The sequence below is a fragment of the Rhea americana genome, unplaced genomic scaffold, assembly GCF_003343005.1.
Source record: "Rhea americana isolate MKP2758 unplaced genomic scaffold, rheAme1 scaffold_215, whole genome shotgun sequence".
Lineage (NCBI taxonomy): Eukaryota > Metazoa > Chordata > Aves > Rheiformes > Rheidae > Rhea > Rhea americana.
In genome coordinates, this window is record NW_028186305.1 from 748,722 (window position 1) to 774,273 (window position 25,552).

General features: G+C 41.3%; 3 protein-coding genes across 4 annotated transcripts in view; 1 reads left to right on the top strand and 2 right to left on the bottom strand.

Annotated features, from left to right (window-relative positions):
- The window catches only part of MACO1 (macoilin 1), a 29,857-nt gene extending 24,793 nt beyond the window's left edge, over positions 1-5,064 (bottom strand). The window contains exon 1 of the mRNA XM_085305010.1: positions 4,758-5,064. Within this exon, the coding sequence (XP_085161136.1) occupies positions 4,758-4,837 (80 nt within the window). The 5' untranslated portion in view covers positions 4,838-5,064. The remainder of the gene's footprint in view (positions 1-4,757) is intronic.
- A 902-nt stretch (positions 5,065-5,966) lies between these two features.
- LOC146595801 (RH-like protein) lies at positions 5,967-20,286 on the top strand. Of its 2 annotated transcripts, none has more exons than XM_085305012.1 (10): positions 5,967-6,296; positions 10,626-10,812; positions 11,039-11,189; positions 11,855-11,990; positions 15,262-15,422; positions 15,740-15,877; positions 16,109-16,239; positions 17,072-17,151; positions 18,282-18,355; positions 18,854-20,286. In XM_085305012.1, the coding sequence occupies exons 2-10, from the start codon at positions 10,646-10,648 to the stop codon at positions 18,878-18,880; spliced, it is 1,065 nt and encodes a 354-aa protein (XP_085161138.1). In that variant the 5' UTR covers positions 5,967-6,296; positions 10,626-10,645; the 3' UTR covers positions 18,881-20,286. The 2 variants fall into 2 exon arrangements, with proteins under 2 accessions (XP_085161138.1, XP_085161137.1); XM_085305011.1 differs by lacking the exon at positions 5,967-6,296 and adding an exon at positions 8,727-8,926.
- On the bottom strand, positions 20,278-25,299 carry TMEM50A (transmembrane protein 50A). The gene is made up of 7 exons (XM_085305014.1): positions 25,176-25,299; positions 24,719-24,830; positions 24,121-24,233; positions 23,649-23,716; positions 23,437-23,529; positions 21,946-22,006; positions 20,278-21,675 (listed from the first exon to the last, which is right to left on the bottom strand). Exons 2-7 carry the CDS (start codon positions 24,809-24,811, stop codon positions 21,630-21,632), a joined length of 474 nt encoding a protein of 157 aa, XP_085161140.1. The 5' UTR covers positions 24,812-24,830; positions 25,176-25,299; the 3' UTR covers positions 20,278-21,629.
- Between the last annotated feature and the right edge of the window lie 253 nt (positions 25,300-25,552).

Here is a 25,552-nt window from a genome sequence, read left to right on the forward strand (position 1 = left end):
TCTCTTTTCACTGCCCTGTACAATCAGATATTGTGCTTGCTGGAAGGTAAAGCATTCAAAATATCACTGGAAAAAATAATCATCTATCCAAAATCCAAACTGGTAGCAAGTTAAACCTCTATTCTATCCCTTTATTATCAGCAAGTTCCACAGACCTCAAAGCAAATCTTCACAGAATTGAGGGAATGTTTCATTTTGCAGTCTGACTCACAATACAACGGAGGGGAAGGCATCTTGAGACTGGCAGGGTGCCAAATGCAGAGGTATGCCTTCGAAAGGTGAAGTTTAGCATGCATGTGAAATCACTGAAGAGTCAATCAAAATATCAAGGTTATCCAACCAATGCCAAACAGAATATTTGGGATGCTTAGAGAATATCAGTGGAGATCTTCAAATGAAAACATGCATTATAAATACACAGATTTGTGTGCATTTATTTGTACGTGCTTGCATATACATAAGAGTACTATTAGCAGATATAAAAGAAGTACAGAAGGAGGTCAGCAAGTGTGCAAGAGCAAAAACATGATTGCTGGGATGTGGTATGCATACTGGAAACTATTACGTGAAATACTTGCCAAGTGCATTTTCCAAAAGGAAGAGAAATGTAAAGAATCCCAGGAAACCTCCCTGACTACTTATTCAGAAGTAAAGACAGAACAGAAAAGCTGTATCTCTCTTACAGTAATCCTGGAAGCAAGTGTAATATATTAGCTGAACTGGAGGCATACAATCAGTATTGTAGTAATGAAACAAGAGAAACTGTTAGACCACTGTGGTAACTCAGTCGAAAATACCAGAGTCTAGAACACATAAAATAAAGCAAGGGTAACTGCAGTGTGCAGGGGAATGAAAGCCACTTGCAGAGAGAAGCAGTATTACATGTACCACTGGGGCTAACATAGTAGAACACATTTGAATTTAAGCTAAATTAGATTTGAGACCTGAATTTAACTTAAGGTCATAAAAGGTGGTACTGTTGGTTTGTTATAGACCTCCAGGGCAGTTCAAGAAAAAAAAAAAGTGTTTTTCTCAGTATCGAAAGCTATAAAGAAAGTGCCAGAATAAATCAGTAAGAAGAATCATTATGGATTTAAAAAAATAAAATAAAAAAGAAAAGCTTAAAAAGAGGCCACATTCCTGGAGTTAGTACGGATTGTTTTCTCCTTACAGTTTATTCAGCTGTCAGTAGACTGAAAAACACAGTCCTTGGAAATAAGCCATATCAGAATTTAAGTGGCACACAGAATCAAACGAGCATCTTAGCAAAGGGATCATGATACCAAGAAATGCTGTCCAGTGTATTCGCTGCCCAGGGCCACAGGCTGCCTCTATTCCACGAGGAGGGACCTCAGTAAACACTTGGAGATTACAGACACACATACATCCTCCTACGTACTTACTGGCTGCAATCCCAGGTAATGCCTATGATAAAGGGAAATATATAGGGCTAAAAACAAAACAAAACAAAAAAATTATTTCTAAGGGAACATAAAGTGTTTAAGTACTACTGTCAGGACATCTATGATATATAGCAAAAGTCAGCTGACATGGAAATTAAGCTAACTGCAATAACTGCATGGGGAATTCATCTCAGAACTTAATCAGCTGCAAAGCTGGTATCAAGTGCCAATGTGATTGAGTAGAGCCAAAACAAGCAGTATCAGCAGTAAAGCTGAAGGATTTTAAATACATCAGTGAAGGCTACTATGAGCAAGTAGTAACAAGTAAACTTTAATCGCTTAACAGATATAATGAATACTTCAATTAACAATTAAGGTTTTAACATAAGCACARTGTCAGAAGTATTAGCTGTCAATCACTCAAGCTTATAAAATAATGGCAACAGATATCTTAAAAAGTATAAAGGCAAAGTTTTAAACATACACTGTGGAAATAACAGATCTTGTGATTCTTTCCATCAGTTTGTTGATTTTGGAGATTTATTGGAAACAGTTATGCTTTAATTATAATAATGTTCTTTCCAAAGGTACTGTAAGTACTTCTAAAYAGTAAGAGTCTTTATCGTGTTTGCACATACTAGATTCATCAAGTTTTCACAGTACTTTAACAGCCAGATAGCAATAATCATTTTAAGCTGTGATACTGCACCATTGGCATCCAAGGCCTCACTTGCAGTACACAAGAGTAAAGTTGCTAATGGCAGTGCTGGCATGCCATATTATGCAGCACTTAAATACAGCCTGAAGTGGCTTAAAACCATAGATGGGAAGCAAGGCTAAAATAAAATGCAAGACTGGGGGGGGGGGCAAAAATCAGATAGAAGGAAAGAGAGGAGGAAAAATAAACAGTATTAATAGGAGCAGGGAGGGCAGCTGTTGAAGTTTCATGGGGGGCGGGGGGAAGATTGGGCAGGAATAACTTAGAAATTTTTTTGAAAGGCTGAAGCCAAGCAGTCTATTTAATATAGGGAATGAATACTAGAGAAAATACTGTAAGCACTATAGCTGCATAACTTCAGATTAGAAAGGCTGTAAACCTTTAGAGGAACTTAAAAACGATGCTGCCAAAGTTGGTAGAAAGGCAACACTCAGGGAGACAGCATATTCACATTTTTAATGCAACCTAAAATTTTACATTTCTAACAATCTGCTCTGTGATTATAAGCCATTTTTCTGTCATTTATCGTAAGCTGTTTCAGCTTTACACATACAGTAAATCCCACCCTCAGAGGCTTGTTCCAGGACAATTCTTTCATTCTTCCAAATGTTCCAAAACCCTTCAGCTTTGCAAATCTCAACTATGTTCACATGTAGTTATTTCTGACAGCTGTGACTAGCTCTTCATTGAAAGATTGAAGAGGTAATGAGGATGGGAAGATTGGTCCTAGTTTAAAAAGCCAGCAAAAATCCTAGAGGAGTTAAGTATATCAATCATGCTATTTGTTTAGCTTAGCTGCTTTGTTTATGCCACTATGATATTACCTACTGATAACTGCATTTACTGGGTTTGTGTAAGCTGATGGTCACAATTAAGATAAGTTGAGTAAATAACTATAGTAATTACAAGAATTTAGAAATCTATACAGTTATATGAGAAGCTACCTGTGTATAATCATAACCTACCAAATTACACAGGGGTGGAAAAAAAGGAGAACTGCAGCAAAAGAAACAAGGGAAAAGACCACAACCCATATAAAAGTTATCCTCTCTCTGGATACATTTACAAAGAAGCAAGCCTTCATACTAGCTTCTCTTTTCTTTCTGTGGGACAGTATTTTGAAATTCCTGACTGCTCCTGCTTATCAGGATGCTATGTAAACCAAAGGCTAAAACCCTATTTCTGAAATAAAGTATTATATGAGAAATGAAATACTTACTACAAGAAGCCTCATGTCTCTATTAGTCATATATGCAGCTACAACAGTTGTACATGCAACTTCAAACATATTCACCTGACGTTCTCCTCATCTTTTTCTTTTTTCCCCCGCGTTCTCTTACCACCTCTCCAGGTAGTCAGCTCAAAGGTAATGTGATTTTAAATGTCTTTTGAAAAGGAAGCGCTTTGCTTACAATTAGTAAGCACAATTGCTTACATTTAAATTATTTTCAGGAAACTAGTCATCTCCAATATGAACTTCCAAGCAACAGATAGTATTGCTTTAACATTCCAAACATCATTTCATCAAAAACTTGAACTCTAAAGCAACAATATACTCACTATTCTCAAGCAGAGAACTCATAATTTGGATAAGCTGTGCTTTGTTACAGTTTTGCTATAATCAAAGCTGACTATTAACTGGTTTCCTCATGTAAAGCTAACACCTGCATTAAATATATTTCATCAAGTCTTTAGTCACTGCATATATAAGCTTCAACTGAAATGATTGACGGAAAGGGAACATTATCCTTACTATAACTTTCAAAAGTCACTTTAAAGGGGATCTCATTGTGGAAGATACTATAATCAAAGATACACAGTTATTGTGTTTTATATCGAATTTGGCATACTTACTCAAAAAATGGAAAGCTCCACAATATTCTTCATAATGTTTGAAATATGCCCACATGAAACAAATTTTTAAGCATCTATCAGTATTCTGGCATCTCCTGCATGTAAAAAACTAGAAACTATGCWAGTATTTTAACATACAGGTGCATCTCGTGCCTGAGAACACACGTATCGTTTCCACAGCGATCTCCTCTACGAAGTGAGTTATTCTCAGCCAGTATCACCTAACGATCAAGTCAAAACGTGGGCAGCTGCATGGAGYACAGATCGCCCTGAGGAAAAAAGTTACCTACTTCCGCGGATTTCAGGGGCCTGCCCGGCCCGCCCGGTCAGAGGCCGGGCCAGCCCGCGGGGCCCCCCGCGCGGCAAGGCCGCCCGTGCCCCCGCGGGCTCCTCTCGGCGCCCCCCGCTGCCGCCTCCGCCGCCACGTGGAAACCAACTCGGCGGCCGCGCTCCGCTCCCCGGCGGGCTGCGGAGACCCCCCCGGCCCGGCAAACCCCCAGAGCCGGGCAGGCGGCTGGGGCCGCTCCCTCCGGGCGGCGCCGGCAGCACCTTGGCCAGCAGCTGCCCCCCCGGGGGGCGGCGGGGCCCGGGGTGGCCCCGAGGGGGGGCCGGGGCGCCATGTCGCGCCGGGGACGCGCTGACAGGGCCGGTGGGGGCGGGGCGCGCTGAGGGGATGCGGCGGGAAGGCACCGGGGGGGGGAAGGGGAGCGAGGCGCGGGTCCCCCCTCCCCCCACCCCGTCACGGCCCCGCCTCGCCCCGCGCCGCGGCGGCCGGTCGGTACCTGCCGTAGATGCCCTCGGTGATGCGGTTCCGCTTGAGCGGCCGCCGCAGCTTGCTGCAGTCCGCGCTCCGCCGCTTCATCCTCCCGGCCGCCTCCGGCCCGGCCCGGCCCGGCCGCGCGCCCCGGCCCCGGCCCCGCCGCGCTGCCCGGCCCGCCCCGGTCACGGCAGCACCATCCGCCCCCGCGGGTTTTTCTTATTCTTTTCTTTTTTTTTCCCCTCTCTAACTGTTTTGGGTTTTTTTTTCCAGGAAACAAAGAAATAAAAATAATTCCTGGTCCGTCCCTCCCCGCCGCGTCCCCCCGCGCAGCCTCCGCGCAGCGCCCCGCCTCCCCCGGCGCTGCCCAATCGGATCGACGGCTGCCTGAGAATGACGGCGAGCCCGGCCAATCGGCAGCAGGGAAAGGTAGATGGACGGCCGAGGAGGCCCATCACGACATCAAGAAGTTGGTCCCGCCCCGCCCTACCGGGTTGTCCGTCCGCACCCTTGATTGACGGCCTCGCCAACCCGTCACGGAGGAGCCTTAGTGAATTGACGGCTGGAAGACCAATCATTGAAGAGAYTTTGTTCTTCTCCCGCCCACTGTCCTGCTCGTCATATTCCCGCCCCATATTGTGATTGACAGCAAGACTACCCAATGAAAATGAAGAATAAAAATAAAAGGACAGCTCAGCTATCCATTCGGAAGCGGAAGAAGGAGGGCTTAATTTCCTCTGTCACTGTAGYGCTGAAGTACTACTCCTGCGCTTGATTGACAGCCCTGCTGGCAAATTGGCTGCTAGGGAAGGGCAAACGACGTCTCAGGGTGCAAAGGTAAGAGGAGACAGCTGGTCGCACCCTGTCCTTCCCCTGTAACGCAGCCTTGTCCAGACAGCCCACAGGAAAAAAAATAAAACACCCTTTGCGTGACTGAGCGATGGCCCCCACCAATAAGGGAAGAACACCTGAGAGTGACAGTTAACCAGTCCAATCCCGGTGCAGAAAGCAGAAGGGGCGGAAGGGGCGGGGCGAATGAGCCCCTCTTTCGTCGATCGGCCCGAAGGCGGAGGGCGGCTGGCGGTGAGCCAATCAGAAGCCGCGGGAGGGACAGAGTCTCGGCCAATGGGAGGCTAGTCCCTAAGGCAGGCCCGTTGGGAGGAGGCCGCTGCTCAACCAATGGGCAGCGAGCGGGGCGGGGCGGCCACCGCCGCCCGGGGCTGCCTAGTCACGGCCCCCTCACTCCCTCCGCCCCGGCCCGTCACCGTCGCGGGGTCCTGCCCCGGGGCCCCTCGGTGCCCCTCGGTGCCGGTCACACACGCGCACCCCCCCCACACACACACACACCCCAGGCCGGTCGCCCCATGGCCTCTGGCGGCTTGGGAAGCCCTGAGGAACCCAATGGCAGCCCGCGGAGCTGAGGGGAGCGGCCGTTGGCGGCTGGCGGCAGGGCRGCGGCGCCCGCGCCCTCTCCTGCCTCACCCCGAGCTGCGGCGAGGCCCGGCTGGACCGGGGCGGGGCGGGACGGGCCTCGTGGTTCCTCCGAGGCTCTGGCGATGCTGAGGTGCGAGAAGCCGTCGCGGCCCGATAGGGTGTGAAACGAGGCCCGAGAGGGGTGCGCGGGGCCGCGCGAGCCCTCGGCTGGTCGGGTGTTGGGTCCTGAGGGAGAAACATGAGTGAATTCGTAGCCTYTGGAGCGGCTGCTGTATTTTCCCTTTGGCTGTTAGGCTGACAAGGGATTTGGTAACAAGTGTCAGAAGCACTAGTTGTATTCATTTGATTGGGGCAGAATGATGGAAGGAGTTTGGGTCAGTTCTGCACCTGGATASGAGTCTTGAGGGTTTGTCATGCTGGAAACGGATGAAGGCTAATTAGGTAAACTGCACTCTTGAACCACACAGGCACACCGCATCGGTTAGCTAAATCAATTTCTGAATTGCTGTTTCAGCTCTTACCTTTTTCTTGTATAGAAGAAGTTCACCTGACATTTTGATTCTGTCTGAATTACCTGCATGACCACTGAATTCCAGYAGAAAGAAGTTCAATGTAGGTCTTTCTGCCCTGGGCTTTTTCTAGAGTTAAGGCAGCACTCTGTATATTCAGGAAAGTGCCTTGAATGTTTTTCACTTTCTGAAAGAGGAGTAAGGATTTTTTTTTTCCCCTTAAAATGTGGGTTTTATTAGGCCTAAGTAAAAGCTAGTAATCTGATACTGGATGTGAGGGAAGTGCAAAGTATCACCATAAATATAAAGCTTTCACAGATGACATTGTGCCATGTAGCCTGTGTTTGCAGGMGTCAAGTCACTGCTTCCAGCTCTGAGCTGGGAGAAGTTTCAGGAAACTGTCAGTTTAAACAATACCTTCAGACGGTTGTTTAGTGCAAGTTTTCAGTACTATATGACACACTCCACATTTCTTCTTTTTTTCTCCTCTTGTGCTTCAGTTTTGCTTGTAGACTTGTTCTTTCTTGAATTAGCCCTTTCTGTGTGTTTATACTTGGAGGACTTTCCTTTATCTCTTCTCCATTTCCAGTTGCAAATTCTTTACCCTTTCTTCACCCCTTCGTGCTTCCACATTGCTTTCATGGGGCTGCAGTATATCTGGATTTTCCTAACACTGTAAATGTGGTTATCTTTGAAGAATGTGTGAGTTTTTGGGGACTTTATTAGTTTAGATTAGTTATTAAATAGGAGTGAATTGGAAGTTTTATGCTTATATTTTTGTCTGATAAATATTTCTTTCACCAGTAGGTGGCTTTCTATTCATTTGTTTACACTGTCACTATCTCAAACCCCAGCATGCAAGCACTCAAATTGAGTTGGCCTCATAGAAAGACTGAGGCATGCTTATAGTATTCTGTTCTCAAACTATCTGAACAGAGAAAGATTCAGTTTACTAAAAGTACAATGAATACTAAGATTGTAATTTTCAAATTAGGGATTCATTCCATCCTAAATAGTGAAATAATCTTATCCGACAAATGACAGTGCACATGCACAGAGACATACTGTRCATAATTAGCTTCCACCACACTGTCCTCCTCATATGACTATTGTTTTTTCAAAAAGTAAAGAAATCCATAGTATGTTAGCTATATGCCTACCAGAAGGGTCAGAGACCATAAGGCAGTAAGTACCTTGTAGTCACAACATGGTAATAGAGGTCAGTGAGTTTCTGAATGCGAGTTAAGTCTGAATTAAAGCAAGAATCAAGAATATGTGGATCTGGTTTGGTTCTCAGTTCAAAGCCTGCAGCTTGGTTGCACCCAAGCCCTCAGGCTACAGCTGTAGGAGAAGGAGGTAAAACAATCCATTCACTCCCTTAATTTGAGGGTTGGCAGCTCACTCAGGCTATCACAGAAACACTGCTCTTAAATGGTTGCTGTCTGTTCGCTACTGCCAGGCTTGGGGATTGCCAAGGTCTTCCAGTGTTCACAGTAGCTGTTTCCATGGCCATCCCACTGAGCGATAGACCTAGTTTTCAAGTAGCAAAGGGATATTGCTTTATCTCTACATGCCAAGAGCTTCTCTGGGCATCCATTGTGGGATCCGTTGTGTATGAGCAGTTGGTATTGGGAGATGGGTGAGCAGCTAGCCTTGCCAGCCCATGAAGTGCATCAAAAATTTCAACTGGACCTTCCTTGACCTTTGTGGGAAGGGGCTCAGAGCGAGGATGGATACTAGTAATGTCAATTAGTAAAAATTTTCTGTGGAGTTCATCATCCAGCTGTTACGAGTTCACATTCTTCATGCAAGTAAGTTATCTGTAAGGCTTGCCAGCGTCTTGTGTACTGTATGGGTAGTGTGCTGGAGCATTAGAGTATTGACGTTTCGATATGTCTGTGTTTGGGAGTACTTTTGACTTCAGTYCATGTCAGTTGGGCTAAGCCTGAGCTCCTGACCTGCCACAGATAAGGAGCTATTCCTTGCTGACGTCTTTGGGGCTTTTTATCTGCCTGAGTTTTTATTCCCCTTCCCCCATTTGCATTGGTTTGAGGTTACTGGAACATTCTTATAGAAGAAAAATATTAATACACTTGTGCTTAATGTACTGTCTAGTGCACAATGTCTTCTAATTACTACAGTTTCCGAAACAGTGTGCCTTGGCTAATCTTTCTTTTGGAAGTTGTTTTTATCATCCTCTTTTACTTTTTGTTCTCAAGTGATGGTATACCCAGATCAGACATCTACCCAGGTAAGATTGCTAGCCTTACTGTGAAAGAAAGGGCTTAGTATTTGTTTTTATTTTGCAGCGCAGTAGAGATGTGTTTTGTCTTGTGTATTTGTTACTATCCTTTAAGTACCCTACMTTGCCATTTATTGTGTATAGTTATTAATATCAAGGCAAGCACAGTGAACATGGATATGTGTGATACTAAGTTGTGTTGCTGATCTGTTTTCTCTTGCCTGTTTGTTGTGTCTTGAGTGGTATGAACATTGTAAACTTTGGAGGGCAGGAACTGTCTCTGTTAAGTGCCTAACCCTGTGAGGTCTTGGCACGTAAAGGTGCTGATGTGCTACAGAATAAGAATTCTGGACAGCAGTATTTTCCATTTGGATTCTTAATGCAAATAAATGAAGTTAATGCATTGGAATTAAGGGTTTAAATACAGCCAGGATTTAAATATTTTATGTACTGGTCAAGCCGACTATGCTACAGCCACAGTAGTAGCATATTTACAGTGCTGTGAAAATATGAGCTGATTAATCCTCATGACATTTTTGTGTTATCCTTTCCATTTTAGAGCTGGGGGAAATTAGATCTATTTTAATATTTTGTTAAGTGTAGAGGCCTGCACAGCCATATGACTATTAGCTTGTCCCAGGAGGCATTTCCAGGATCCAAGAGCTTATAGCTTGGACAACCTCATCCCTTTATGCAGTGGTGCTGGTTTCCATACTGAACTTYTTATGCTGGTATCTCTGCCCTTTTTCTCCTACCTCAGTGAGGACATCATACAAGTGTCTCCTTGTAACTTATTTCTTCCCTAATGCATGCAAGAAATGAATCTGCAGTAACTCTCAATAACTCTTCCTGAAAAGTCCATCTTAAACTCTTTAAATTTATTTCTCAGGAGAAACGTATGTCCTAATTTCCTTGCTATAACCTCATTCTTCGTTTCTTTCCTTCTCCTRTTTGACATCTCAACTCCCCTTCTGCCTCCCCAATCTCCACCCCTATGTCATCCCTTCTGAAGTAGGTTTATAAAATTAAATTCAGGGCAAAGGTATTGTCTTTCTGATTACTTATGGATCAGAAACAAAGCTTTGGGATGCTTTAAACATGCTAAACAGTAATGGTACCAGAGGAGCTATTTATAACCCTGATAAGGCAATCATCTACGTGTACTGGATCTGGGAATAATCTTCAAGGGGATGACACAGAAAGATAGTCTTTTCGAGAGTCTTCAGATGTTTTTGCTAAGATCTTCCATTGGTACATTATAGACTGTAAAACCCAACATGTAATTTGCTTTTAGCAATAACTTTTAGTTTGTTTCACATAAACCAGACTGCCTCTGGCTAGACATGCTCTGAGTGCACTTGTGTGTGTGTGTATGTGAGAGAGAGAGACAGATGGGGTTCAGAATCAAAGTGGAGCGTAGGCATCGTCCATGTTTTGGTATGGCGACTTAAATGATGTCCAAGGAAATGTTTCTTAGCAAAAAGAGCTGCAGTTGGAAGTAATTCTGCATAATGGAATATTATGTTGCATGCTGGTATYTGCTGCATGCAGATTTGGCAACTTTGGGGTTCAAACTCTGACCTTAACCCTGTGAGGGCACTCAGATTTTGATCTAAAGGCTTCTTAGTTAATTGTGGTTGGTTTATGTACCAGAAATTCAGTTTGCTTTGATAACTTCACTGCTCTCCTGTTCTTCTCTGCCATACAGCCTTTCAGGATGTCAGCCATATGGTGATTTTTGGACTCGGCTTTTTCATGGCGTTTCTGAAAAGATACGGGTTTAGCAGCACTGGATTCAATCTCCTAATCATTGCACTTGGTGTCCAATGGTCTGTGCTGATGGAAGGTTTATTAGTTTCCTTGTTCCAAACAACAAAGGAAGATGATCTGAAAAGGTAAACAATCCATTTAGAAAGAGGAATAATCTAGAGCTGCTGACTGTTCTTTGTCAAGGATAGTGCCTTCTGATAATGATCTATTTGCAAATTAGTACATTCATTTTGGCAGACTTTATGGAGGGCCTTGGAGTTTTAAGTACATTTTGCAGTCTGTCCTTCTTGTGACCATTCTCATGATGCAGACCTGCTCTGAAATATTTTTTTCTTCTTTCTTTTATTACAGCATAACAAAAGCTACTATGAGTATGACTGCTGTGGTCATCTCCTCTGCAGCTGTTCTCGGGAAGGCTAATCCTATCCAGCTGATTGTGATGACAGTTGTGGAGATAGTGGCTTTCTTTTTGAGCAGATGGATCAACAAGATGTACCTGGAGGTACAGTATTGTCATTTCTAGGCATGTGAGGGAAGGTTTCACTGGAACTTTGTAAATGCTGACTTTTGATAGCTTGATATTGATGCTATGCTAACAGGAACACACCTGTGTATTTTATCTGATTCAGGTTAGACTGTAGCTATGTTTTCAGTGGGAGATGAAGTCTGACTTTGGGAGCACACTTAAACACTGTAAACTCCCAAACCTGCAAACTGTACAGCTACATAATTGGCTGTTTCTTAGACTTAAAGGATGAGCTGATGGATTGGGTTGTAGTGCATATGGCCTTCCCCCTGCCTTGACCGTCCTCAACACAAATTAAAGTCTTGACCTATGCTGGGATGCTAACTGGCTTTAAACTTTATTCTTTCCTGTTAGTTCAGTCTAGAAAATTTCCTGTGCAAATTGTATATGAGCCCAGTCTGGACAGCATAGTCAGACCTGCAGTTAATTTACAGTGTAGAAATACCCCAAACCCCTTTTGACATGAATTGTGTTTTTATGAACTGCGTTGAGCCTARGTAAATGAGTGTTGTCTTAATGATTCATACTTAAACTAAATGACTGTGAAAACAAATAGGGAGATTACAGCTATGCCAGGACTTTYATCAAAGAGTTCCTATGGCATGAAATTAGCCACGAATTTGATTATTCTATTGATACAGATTGAAGACAGTGTCAGCATGATGCATGTTCACCTGTTCGGAGCCTACTTTGGTCTAGCAGTCTCCTTCTTCTTCTCTGAGCCCTCACCTGAGAAGAATAGGAGTACCCCAAAGTCAGATTTAATGTCAATGCTGGGTAAGGTATTCACTTTAACATCTTGTTTGTAAGGAGAGATTGCAGTGAGAGCACAAGGAGTGCTTTTGGGTGTTAACCTCTTTTACATATGAAGTGMACATCTCAATGCAGCCAAGCACAGAAAAACTGCTGCTGTTGATGTGGTTGGTGGTTTCTAACAATGAGTTGGTGAGTCTCAGYATGTTTCCTATCAGGTACATAAACCCCTTCTACAAAGGCCATTGTTTGGTTTCCTTTTTTTCAGTCTCAGCAGAGAGGTTATGGTAGGTTTATTGTTCYTAGTTATAGGTAAGTTGTACAGTTTGGGCTTGTATACACATATTGATAGGGGAACAGTGTACTGAAGTTGATGTTATTACTTGTATTTYGGTAGTGCATAGAGTTTCCAACTGGGCCTAAGGCTCAGCTTTGCAAGGTGGTGTACAGAGATATAAAAAGACAGCCCCTGCCTAAGTAAAGTAAACAGAAAGATAAAAGCCTAGTGAAGGGTGGGGAATACTATACAGACAGGCACACAAAAAGGATCTAAGTGATGAGAGGCTGAATGCATAGAAGTTTCATTTTTTTCTTAAAGAAGCAATGTGATTTCCTCTTTATTATGACTTCTGTTACAAAACTGCCACCAATTGAACTAAAACTGCCATGAGCTGCACTAAGAACTTTCTGTGAAGGCCCATATGATGTAATTCCTAGTCAGTCTTCACCTAGTTGAAGAAAAGATAAATSTAAATACTGTTCATGTGAGCCCCCAGAGTTCTCAATCTGCTGGAGAATTCCAGGAGYTCAGTATTTTAATCTAACTCATCAAGGCACTGTTAAGCGTTCATTATAGTTCTAGTGCAGCTTGCTATATCCAAGTACTTGCTATCTGAAGTACTTACATCGCTATGTCATAAATAATTSCTGAGGTAACACAGGCAGAAAGAAATGACTGAGTAGGCAAATCCATGATAGTTCCTTTTTTACATCCTGCCTCCTCTGAGGGCTGAGTAATAAAAAGGCTTTCACCCTGAAAATTTGGGCACATAATGTGAATCTTTTAATTTCCATAACTGAGCAGTTATTTGTAAGAATGTTTCAGTGAGATTAGTGGACTTTTTTTTTTTGACTAATTACATAATCAATGGGAATAGAAGAGTCTTAGTGTAGATCGTTCTACTAGCCATCAATACTACCATAGGTTTTGAATTGTCAAAATGGAAGTTTAGTCCCATGTCTTGGTTGTGACAGACCCATCTCAAGCACACGTAAGTCAGTGGGCCATGGGGTACACAGGATACTTTGTAAAGTTCTACTAATGGTCATCTTCTGTAGGCAGGAAGAGAGAAACACAGGTAAGGGGGAGAGTGTGAGTGGAAGGAGAGAGAACAGATAAAGAGCGAAAGAATCAGTGATTCAAAGATGGGAATATGAGTATTTTTAGAATCTAGAAAGTCTAAAAGCAACAGAGAGCAAGACACTTGTGTTTTCCTCTTCCAGATGGACATGAAGACAGGGATATTAACTTTCCTTTGATTTTAACCTTTCTACTTTCTATGCACATAAAGCTACAGTAAATTCCAAGAGCACTGTAACACTGTTGACTCTCTGAGACTGTTGCATTTGAGCTTGAGATAAAATTACWGATGCTTTTTACTTAGCATGTTAGTTGCTTTAGTGAGCCTCCAAAATGTCTTTTAAGGATGAATTCAAAATACTGACTGTAAATAGGCTGCATCCACATCTGTTTACACATCTGTAGGGAAGTTGTACGGCCAAGATTAAGGGTATGGAATTACCTACAAATTGAGGGTACTGCTAAAGAAAACAGAATAAATGTGTCCAGACTGTGGGGACTGATTACAAGCAATGAACTTGTGGAGAAGCCAGTTTCTCAAGGGACACCCTTCATAGAAATAGCACTAYACTTGCAGGAAAACACCAGCTAGGAACATGATCTGGCTAGATAATATCACTTTACTGGGAATCCTGTCAGTTTCAAGGTTAGTGGCCCAAAAATYTTCTTTGAAAGGCACGGTTGTCATCCCCTTGGTAGACTGAAGGGGTTGAAGGTAGCAACAGAAACATTTGGGGAATTCAAGGAGGCAAGATAAGCTTGTCCAAAARCAGTAGCTGCCAGGATTGGTAGAAGCTAAATTTAACCATTGTGCTTTATAGTGACATTGCCTGTGTCATTTCTTAATTGACTTGAACAAGAACATTTAAAATTTTACTGTAAGATGAAATGCACAAGGGACTACTACCTCTGTGGCATGGAAAATAGAACATTAGCTACAGAAATTGCCTAAAACCCCTTTGCAGTAATGACTGGACAAAGGAAAGTAAACTGCAGCTTATCTGCACTGTTATCTATGCACTTATGACTACATAGAACTCAAAGTCCATAGCCTCTGGGAACAGAGGCATCGACTGAAATGTGTTGTCCAACTCTGACTTAGTGCAAGGACACCTACTTCCCTCTGCTGGCTGGAATTTGATCTACATGCGTGTGTGTGCGTATGCGCRTGCCGGGAGAGTGTACGCTGTTAAGCAGTTAACTTGTCTGTAGAGGATGAGACTCCTAAATGCTGATAATAAGGGCCCAGCTCATAGAAGCAGAAGAACCTGGTTTCATTCCTACTGATAGCGAAGCCTGTGTGGCTAGTGGAAGCATGATGGTATTCACTGTTTTGACAGGAGGAAAGTGAATTGCTCTTTTGGACCCTTATACTGGAGAGTAGCTATTCTGGAGATTATAACTCTTTTACAGATAACAAGACATATAAGCTATGTACAGCTGAGTTGATGAAGCACAATCGTCTGGTTTCGTTCTAGTTGTAGATGTTCAGTGTTATTGAAAACTTGTTTCAAAATGCCTGTACAGAAGAGGCAGGATGTTGACTGTTAGGAAGTTGGGAATAGTGAAATTTTTTCCAACTATGCTTTAAGGGAACATAGATATGACAAAGCTGATGTTAAAGATGATCTTGAAAAGCATTAAGCACATCCTGCCTTTAAAGCCTTCATTTCTTGTAAGCTCTCAGCTCTGAAGGACCAGCTAGATCCCAATACAGCTGTGTGTGAGACATTGCGTGATACCAAGTTTCTGTGAAGGTTTCAGTATAGCAGTCAGCTCTCAGGGCTGACTGCACTGTGAAATGTTATCTGTTGTTCACAATGTGGGGGTTATAGTGGACGGAGAATATGAGATGGAGCCTTCCAGAGACAGCCTATGGTGCACTCACTGTGTTTGAGAGTGTGTAAATAATCATTGCTTGTCTTTGTCTCCAAGGCACTCTCTTCCTATGGCTATTCTGGCCAAGCTTCAATTCTGTACTAGCTGAGAAGAACAAGAATACTATAATCTACAACACCTATTTTGCACTTGCAGTAAGTGCTGTAACTGCCTTCGCATTGTCTGTTCTGACCACGAAAGATGGAAAACTCAGGATGGTAAGACATGAGAGAAAATCATTGCRTGGAGCAACTATGTTTTTCTGTTACTTTCAAAATACACTGAAAGTATGATAGCTATTAAGTAAAAATAAAGCCAAGTCTTTGGCCTGACAACAATTATAAGCCTCCCAAGCAGAAGACTGAAGATGTAACTTAGAAGTTATGTACTCAAAGATTGTAATTCACAGGATGCATAGGCCCAAATTCACACTAAGAAGATCTCACTTGCATGGGAATAGCAATCTGTGATGTTGGGCTGCAATAAGACAAGCAGTGACTGACTTCTCACACCTTTTTGTTGTGTTATTTTACAGACACATTTCCGCAGTGCAACACTAGCTGGTGGGATTACTATTGGCTATGCAGCACACAATATTCAGTATCCCTGGATTGCAATGATTTTGGGTCTGCTTGCTAGTGTGATCACCATAATAGGATCTCACTGTTTTCAGGTAATGTTCAAAACTTGTCGTTCCTTTTTTTGTATATAAGCTTCTCCAATGTAGGATACCTCAGAGAAAACCTTTCTTTGGAAGAGATTAGACCTGGGAAACCTGAAGTCTTTTGACTGGAGTGTGGGATTACAAGTTGGGAGGCCAGAATTCTTTTTCTGAGATTGACAATGTGTTACCATCAGTAAAATTGTGTTTTTATGCATTAATGGAACTTTTTCCTCTTCCCAGAGATGTTTTAATCCTGTTCTCAAGATTTATGATGCCTCTGGAGTTCTTTACACTTTTGGCTTGCCTGCTGTGTTTGGAGCTCTTGCCCATGTCATTCTCTTTATAATAAAAAACTGGACAGATTTACCAAGGTACATCAGTTCTTGCTATTAAATAATAAACTTAGCTAATAATGAATGTRGTGTGCCCTGAGAGGAGTTCTCGTGTATACAGAAGGTCCTGCCTACATATAGAAAGCCTGAAAGTCATTATAGATCGATCCATTTGTACCAGATAACTAAGATCATCCCTGAAGTCAAAAAAAAAATTGGTAAAAACACTTTCAGAGTTGAGCAGACTTCGAATCAAACTTCTAATATTAGCTTTTGATGCTGTTTTCTCTCTCCCTTTTTGTTTGGTATTAAATATAGCAGACATAGGACAGAAAGGTTGGGGGTGTGCATCCTTTCAGAGAGTCATTTGGCTTTTGTGACATGTAGGGGGGCCTTGTATATTAATATAGTGGGGGCAGGGGGAAATATAGAGACAAAATTTTTAATTTCTGAACAGTGTATCTGACAATTGCTTCCTCCTCACTGAAAGCTAAAGCTGAAAAGGGCTGAAGCTCTGCTGAACTTCTGAGGGAGTTTTGTGCACTCAACATCTTTCCAGATGAGGCTTTATGAGTTGGGGCAAGAATGCCAATCTGGGCATTACACTTCAGGTCATATTCTTGTTGAAATGCACAAACCTAATGAAGTTTTGATACCACAGTGATGTTTTTTAAGGGAAAATTTTATCCTTTGAAATCTGTATTAGACTTCCAGTGAGATTCCTTAAAACTTCTAAATTCAGCTGTATAGAGATTCAAGAGTAATGGAATTTTGATGTGAGGTTTTGATGTAAAACACTATATAAATGCACCACTTGAGGCAGACTCATTCACAGTCTTAATACTAAATCCAGCAACTGTCTCCTTTTTAGCCATGGACATTTGATCCTGACTGACATTGGTACCTTCTGCCTGACCATCAGTATGGCCTTGATGTCAGGTTTTATTACAGGTCAGTATGGAAAAACATGTTTCAGTAGTATTGTCTTCATTTTCTTTGGGGCAGGGGATATGCCATCCTATTTATTTTACCTGTTACCATGCACCCTTTGCAAAAAGAGACCAATATAATTAGGGCACTAAAGTAAATAGCTTGTTTATGTAAAAGAAACTGGGAAACATTAATGCCAAGAACTATTCAATGCTGGGCTACAAAGAAGAGGTGTATTCAACATAAGCAAGCTATTAGCACTATTCTTTCATTTGTGAAGATTATTTTTAACAGTTGCTTAGCAGCAGCTTTCAGATTTCAGATAGGAGACATAGGAGGATTAAAATGTTTTTATATTTGGGTATTGTCTTAATGACAGAAAAATGCTATCTAGAGTATTTTCCACTTCTTAGGCCAGWTGGTCTAAATCTGAAAAGTCCAACTAACAGTAGTTCACTTACATCAGTCAGGCGCTGGGCCTTTTGTCACTAGTTGTTGGAGAACATCAGGGCTCATGTATCCCTCGTGACATTTTGYCTGTTTTAAGGCGGTTACAGTTTTTCTGTAGCTATTAATTCTAGCTTTAATAAAGGACAAATGGCAGATGAAAATTGCTGTGAAATATACTCTAAAATAAAATGTCATGTTTTAATTGATCTGTAACCTTTGCACTAGCTCAAGTATAATTAAGAGGCTGAGCTATTCAAGCAGGTTTTTAAAGTATCTACCTCAGTATCTTTTCAGAAAGAAAAAAGAAATCAGCTAAAATAACCAAACATGAAAGGCTGAGCTATTTATTTAACAAGCTAGATATTTCCATCTGAAATCCCAAGTTAACAATACATATAAGTCTGTTTTCTTTGAATACCCAGGCATTTTTCATGCAAGATGTTAATGATTTTTAGTGTATATTTAGAATGCACCAGGCTGTTTAATGGGATTTTACCTAGAGGAATTAGTTTTTAAGAACCCAGGCCTTGGTTCTGGCAAGTTTCTCTGTACTTGAGGTCAGCTTGAGTCAATGGGCTATACTGAAGCATTTAGTTCTGAGTTTGTATTTTGATCTCTGTTATAATGCTTAGAAACCTCCAGTTGCAGTGTTCCCCTTCCATATTGGTATTTATATTGGATATATGTATTTTCACAAATAGGTCCCATTTTAAATCTCAAATTCTTGAAGACTACCCCTGTATCAAAGTACTGTGACGACCAGTTTTACTGGGAGGTAAGTTTCAACATAAAATTAACTATGTAGGAGTATAATTGGCACCAAGCAAGAAGTGCTAACTGACTGTGATGAAGAACGCTAGGTATTTGAATAAAAAAAAGAAAGAAAGAAAGAAAGAAAGGATAGTTTCATTTCATAATAGGGTTTGAAGGTCCTAGCTGAAATAGATCAGCTGTTCAGAACTTGCATATCGTGAGTGTATATAGACTTCAGCTAGAATTGTCAGAGCTATTCTTAGGCACATAGCTAAATACGAAATAATCTTGTTTTGTGTAACACCGAATTGTAGGTACTCTGACATCCTCTGGGATTGACAGCTTTGGTCTCCATGCTTCATATGCAATCCCTGAGGAGATTTGAGTATCTAAAATAGGGATTTTTAGAAGCTAGCAAATGCAATAGAAGGTGCTAAAGTTCTCCATTGCCTGTCTCTTTCATAAGATGGATTTGATGCATAAAATGTTCTGATACAAAAACTACTTTTTGTCTTCACAGTTTCCACATTTGGCTGTTGGATTTTGAATGGAGGAACCCAAATTACACATTTGACTAAGATAAAATTTTCCTATTTGTCATTATAGAAAATGAATAATTATGATGGGGTGGGTGAAAAAGCCCTTATGTTTCAGTTCTCCAGTTCAAAAAAGACATCCCAATAGATGCACAAAAAAAGTAATCAACTATTTTAGTTACTGTTAAAAGACACTGAACATAAACTTACAGATACAAACTTGTAATGCATTCCACTTTTCTGCTTCAATGGTCCAGTCTAGCCCTGAATATTTTATTTTGTAGGATGTGTGCAAGAAAGCTGGCTGCATTCACTTCTGTGATGGCTTAGCAATCAAAATGCTTGTGAACTTTGAAGAAGAGAACTATGTTTAGCTGCCAAGTTTAAAAGCAAAAATACATATTTTAAAGTACAGTTCTGCAAGGCATACGTACTGGTTCTGATCTAGCTAAACATTAAACTACTTGGTTTTAAGCTAAATTAATTCCACTGAAGGCCGTGTTAAACATGGACTTGACAAGTGAGCTGGATCAGCTGCATCTTGCCTAACTGAACTCATGAGTTTTCTAACTTGTTAAAGAAAATCTCAAAGTGCTTGGCTAACGCTAGCTGTTTGAAAGCTCAAATAGCAAGAAGTTACAGTGTTCTGCATCTGGGTGGTGCCCCTGAAATCAGTGGCATTACTGGTACATGAGATTCAGTAGCAAATGTAAGAACAGTCTCTTACTGAGCAGTGGCAGGCTGCACTGGGACACGATCAGCTTTCCAAAAGCCTCTGGCCTGCTGTAGGCATATGGATGACGGTCATCTCTCCAGACCGCAGAGAGTGAGGGAGCAGTCAATAGCAGTCCTATTGACTTGAATGGAGCTAGTTACATGACGACGGATTTAACTGGATCGGGACTAATTTTGTGTAACTGATTCCTTAGAAACAGTATTAAGACTCAATTTCAGAAGTGTGTTGTGCTGCTTGATTGAAAAGTCTTTTAGTATTTTAATGAAATGCTTTGTTTTTTAAACGTTTTAAGGAACAACATAAAAAGTTTCTACACAGTAGATAAAAAAATATTGGTAACAGAATGTAGGCTTCTTTTTTGATTCTGGAACAATGGTCAACTTGGAAAAAAAACGTATCTGAAAAAGCATCTTTTTTACTGCCACTTAGATGGCATTAAAGGTCGTGCCTTTGATGTAAATGAAACAGCAGATATCTGCTTGTAGAGAACTCAGACTGGGACACGCATGGGTCTTCGGTGCGTTAATTAAGGGCCTGCTCTTGCAGAGGATTCTGTGCAACTGAACCCGTTTTTAAATGAAACTCCCTGGAGGATCGTGGTTCTCATTGTTTCTTCTTCTCAAAATAGCTGACACGGAAAAATGTTGTCAAAGTGCTTACGTAATAAAAAAGTCAAGATTTGATTGTTTTTATTTATTTAGCACATTTGTTTAAAAATAAAGTTACGAGAAACATATAATATTGAAGATAAAGGATAAATACTTTGATGCTCACTACAGTAATGCAGACTGACTTCAGTTCATTCATTAGGGATTAAGAGAAGTAAATCACTGCTTGCAACCCTTCTCATACTTCCATTAACTATAATGAAAAGTTTCTTGCAGAGGAGATGCCGTAGTTCTAGGTCACAAAATAGCTAGCGATCTGCAATTTCATCAACAGAAAATAGTGACGTTCACTCTGTACGTACATCTATACATTTGCATTATCTCTCAGTTAACAAACTACTAACTTTGTAATATTCTAATCTGGGTTCAACTTCTGTACTTCAATTTCTTGCTTTCCAGTAACCAAATGAACCAAATGTAACCAAAGTTACAACTTCTGTAACACAAATGCTTCTGATGATTTCTAGCAGTAGTGCTTTTATGGAACAGTATTTTATTCTCTCTCTTTCCTCTATTCTATCACATCTTTCATTAGCACTTCATTGAGCAACCAGCCCAAATGTATGTATAGAACGAGGCAGACAGCATGTTCACTTGAACTGTGAGATACAAGAAGAGCTAGAGAATCTAAATTTTCCCTGACAGTGACTGTCACATCTCTAATTATCATCTGAAGAGTACTGTTCCCTTCTTTTACAGTGGTTAAATTAGAGTTTACAACAAATGTGAAGGGGCTACTTACACCTAGAGCAGGTACATAGTTCGTATTTGTGCCTCTGCAGTGTCATCTACAGCAACAGAAAGTTCTTACTCTCCAGAGATTTCTGCAATATCATCATAGGCCAAAGAAAATATTGGGAGGGAAAAAACCAAAAGCAGTCTAATTCTATGTTATGCAAGAAAAGCCGCACACAAGTAAATTTTGAAATTGAAGAAGTGTTTAGTGTCCAGATATAGGAAATATTTAATAAATATATGTTAAAAAGTTGTTTTAAAGCATTTTTAGTAACAGTTTCAAATTGTAAATAACATCATAGAAACAGCTGGTTAAATACATCCTTTCTCCACTATACTATTTACTTGTAGGAAACTTCATTATCATAAAAGTGACTTCCATTGTTACTTGTATCAATTTGACATTTGTCAAAAACATTGCAACATTTAAATCAAGATACAAGAGTAAAAAAAGTATTTTGAACAGAACAGAACTAGCATTTTTAGTGCTGTGATTTAAATTTTCCTTTTTTTTATCTTTAGACACAATTAAAGGTTACTGTTTACAAAACGGTTTTTACAAAATTTTGGGAGTGTGCAGTTAAAAAAAATGACATGGCCAATGCACTTCCATGGGTCTGTTCATTGCCACAGATCTTCCGTGCGACCAAATTTGAAGACCAGTCCTCTGTTTAAAACAGAACAAAGAGACATAAGTATGTAAGGGAGCAGATTAAATGCCTAATGTTTTAAGTACATGATCTCAAGGAGTAAATTGCAGTATTAGTAAATTTGCATCTTGGTCTTGTGACCTGGGTAGACTGGTCCCAGACCACTACCAGCTTTACCAGCAGGCTGTCCACACGTATCTAGATACAAAATAGGGTGATCAATTATAGCTAGTTTCAATTTTAAAAATAAACTTACATAAGAAATGAAGAAGGGAAAATAGGCTTACCCAAAAAAGATGAATGCATTCTGGAAAAACACAGCTATTCCTGGGTATACTACTGCTTTTTCTAATAAGACAAAACAAAGATCTCCATCAATTTTTCAGAAGTCCTTTTTCTCTTCAAGGCTATCTTGTCTCTGACATTTCAGAAACATTAAATTGTATTATGTTAGCAAAGATACAATTTTTGCTTAAGAAATATGCTTGGAAAGAATTTTAGGTGTTGTTAAGCAATTGTGCAGAAAGAAATTGATAGGAAATCATACATTGTAATAGATCCCTCCAATAGATACAGAGGTGAAGTGACAATTACAAATTGTTGCAAACTAAAAATAAAGCTATAATGAGGGAAAATGCTGGGAAAATACATTTGAAAAAAAATGATTAAAAAATATATTTTAAAATCCAGTATTTGTTAAATGAGCAAGCTTCTGCACCTAAACCAACGAACTTTTAGTATTGTTGCTGCTACACAACAAATCTGCCTAATCTGGATTGTTCTCTCTTGCTAACATTCTGTGTCTGGAATATTGCTTTCATTCTCTAACAAAATGACCCCCTTTGATCCATGGTCCCAACTGGTGTGAAACAGAAGACTAAGCATAAGGCTTACCCTCTACAACGGAAAGTTAACCGAATTCCTTTTGCAAGCTAACTGCTTGGCAGGAGAGGGATGCAAACTCTAAGTGGATGTAGCAGCTATTTCACAAGTGGAAGTCTTTCCTGCTCTCTAACATGAAACGTACATTTCAAATGCAGTGACCACAGAGAGTGGAATTATCATGAGAGAGTGCACATCCCATATAGGGCACATATGTGTGTATAAATGTATGTGTATATATACATGTATGTATTTATATATAATGATAATACATAAAATAGCAGTGCACTTTAGTAGCACAACTGTGCAAGTAATGCACCTAGATTTCATTGAAAATCTCCTGTGAACTGAGTAATGTTGAAGCTGAAAAGAATGAATATACATTAAATCAGTCATTTTTATTCTAGTATTAAGTGTTTACCCATGGAATTATTTCCATATAACTTTAGCAGTTTAATAGCTTGATTATATCAGTCCAGTTTCCCATTTGGCCCAGAGTTGTGTTCTTAATAAGGCTGATTAAAAGCCCTTTGCCACAGAAAACAGAGTTAACAATAACCTTCTCAAGGAATAAAAATGGTCCCTTAAAAAAACCTCTCTAGATACTAACACTGAAAAAAAAAGAATAGAGAAGAACTGAAAAGTGAAGAGACAAAATACAATAAATACTGACAAATAGAAAGGACATTAACAGTAAAAGCAAAAAATAAAGTTATTAAAAAAAATCCTGCTAATAGTACATGGTATGGAATAGGGGCACTCAGGGAACCAAAATATTAAAAATGGACCTTCCCAGAAACAATCTAAAAACAAGTTCTAAAGTTCAATAGACATTTAAAATACTTCAAAGTGAATTATCAAAAATGTTTAAGGTCACATTCCATATTGCATCTTACCTTTCACAACATAGCCTCCAAAAAGGATCCACATAGAAGCAATCAGAGATCCAAAAGCCATCATAAAACCAATGAATAGCCAAATCCGAGCACCTTAAAGAGATTTTGTGTATGAATGTTTTGTGCTTGTGTCTGAGTACACATACTTGTTACTTTCAACATGCTTTTGTTTCAGAAGCTTTATAATTTACATTTTAAAAAAGTCAATTTACCTGTTTGTCCTAGACAGCCTTCACTGTAACTGTCACCTCGAACTTGTCCATTAGACACTGCATTGATCCTGTATGGGCAAAACAGGATGAAACTGGGTAACACAGATGAAGCAAGTAAATGTCTATAAGCAATAAGAAAAACTTCTCAGAAACCCATATAAAATGGGTGGTGCTTTATTTCTCACAAAGTTTGTTTGTAGTTTTTTTAAAAAGGGGAACAAGCTAAAACTTGAAAAAGGCATTTCTCCAAATACAGACTAATAAAACGTTGATCTGCACAACACACCCTTAACATTTTTAAACAGTTCTTTGCTATAAATATAAACAAACATGACAGATACTAGAGATGTTTACGTGCTAACTTTATTTTTGATTCTTAGTTACCTCTCAATTTAAAGTCTATATGTTCTTTTATTAATTGCACAAATTAAGTTCTAGGAGTGAGCAATTCTGATCAAGAAATTACACTTACATTAGGAATGCAATAGTGGCTATAACCCCACAAGCATGGTACGAATGGTTGAATTCTTCTACTGCAGGGTATTTTACAGCTGCATCAATGATTATCCACCAACCTGTAAAAAACTATTAAAAAAAACACAAGAGCTTAAAATACAGATATAACTCTTTCTAGCAGTACAAAAGTACCCTACCAAAAATAACATTAATATATAAAACCATTGTTATAGTCCAGTCCAGATTCAACAACCAGTTTTGCTATCAACTTAATTAGGAACATTGTTAAATGCAAAGCCAGCGAGTTACCTCCTGAGTGTTATTACACATTATATCAGTAAAAGCTGAGAAAGCTAATAGCTTGTCTTTAAAATGTTTCTAAAGAAAACATTATAGAATAGCTTTCTAAGATTGCTCTTTTCAAGAGCTAGCCTCGTTCAGAAAAGCATTACTCGGATGCAAACACATCGGTCTAGGCTCTAACTCTGCTGCTATACACGCTGACAACGTATCTCCCTTCTTCCCTTCGCTTCCAAACGCCTACTTTCAGTTCATTGGCAGTGTTAATTCCATGCTAAAAGGCCTCAATTTGGTATGAAAGCGTCTGTACACACTAGCACTCCTGCAGCAATTGAAGCGATCGTGTTCCGTTTTTCGCCCCAGTCAACACACTCCGAGCACCTCAAGCTCTCAAGAAAGCCGGACATCTTTCAGATMGCCGAAGAACTAGAAAAGAAAAGAGCTTTTATTTCACAGAGGAATTTTATCACACATCAGCGGCTGGTGTTGAACCTCCACTGTACGATACGCGTTCCCCGAACGCCTGGGCGCTGCCGGCGCTTCCTGCCCCCGGGGCCCCTCGACCACACTAAGGCGGCGGAGGGCCGCGCCTGGGGGGGTCAGCGGCCGCGGGAGCGGCGGCCAGGCCGCGACGGGACCCTCGCGCCTGAGGCCGGCGACACGCGGCGATACTGCGGGCGCAGAGCGAGGCGGAGAAGGCACCGGACGAGCGGCCTGTCGCGCCCGGCGAGCGCGCTCCCCGCGCAGCGGCTCCCCGCAGCCGCCGCTTACCTCAGCGCGGCGGAACGACCGCGGCTCGGCGGCGCGCGCGGGACCCCCAACGGCCGCCAGGTAACGCGCCGCACCGCGCAGCACCGCGGCCGCCAGCACGCGCACTGCGCAGGCGCGGCCCTCAGCTGACGCGTCCCGGGGGAGGACGGCGGCGCGCATGCCCGCTAGGGCCAGGCAGGCGGCGCACACAGACCCTTCTGCGCGTGCGCCAGAAAATGGAGGGGGGGGTGAGTGGGGCGACCGCGGTAATGCGCACGCGCGACGGTCTCGCTCTGCGCATGAGCAGGGGAAAGGGGAGTTCGCCCTCAGCGCATGCGCTTTGGGTTCCCTGTTACGTAAGTGGGGGGCGCAGCTTTCGAGAAGCTTCTCGGCTCTTC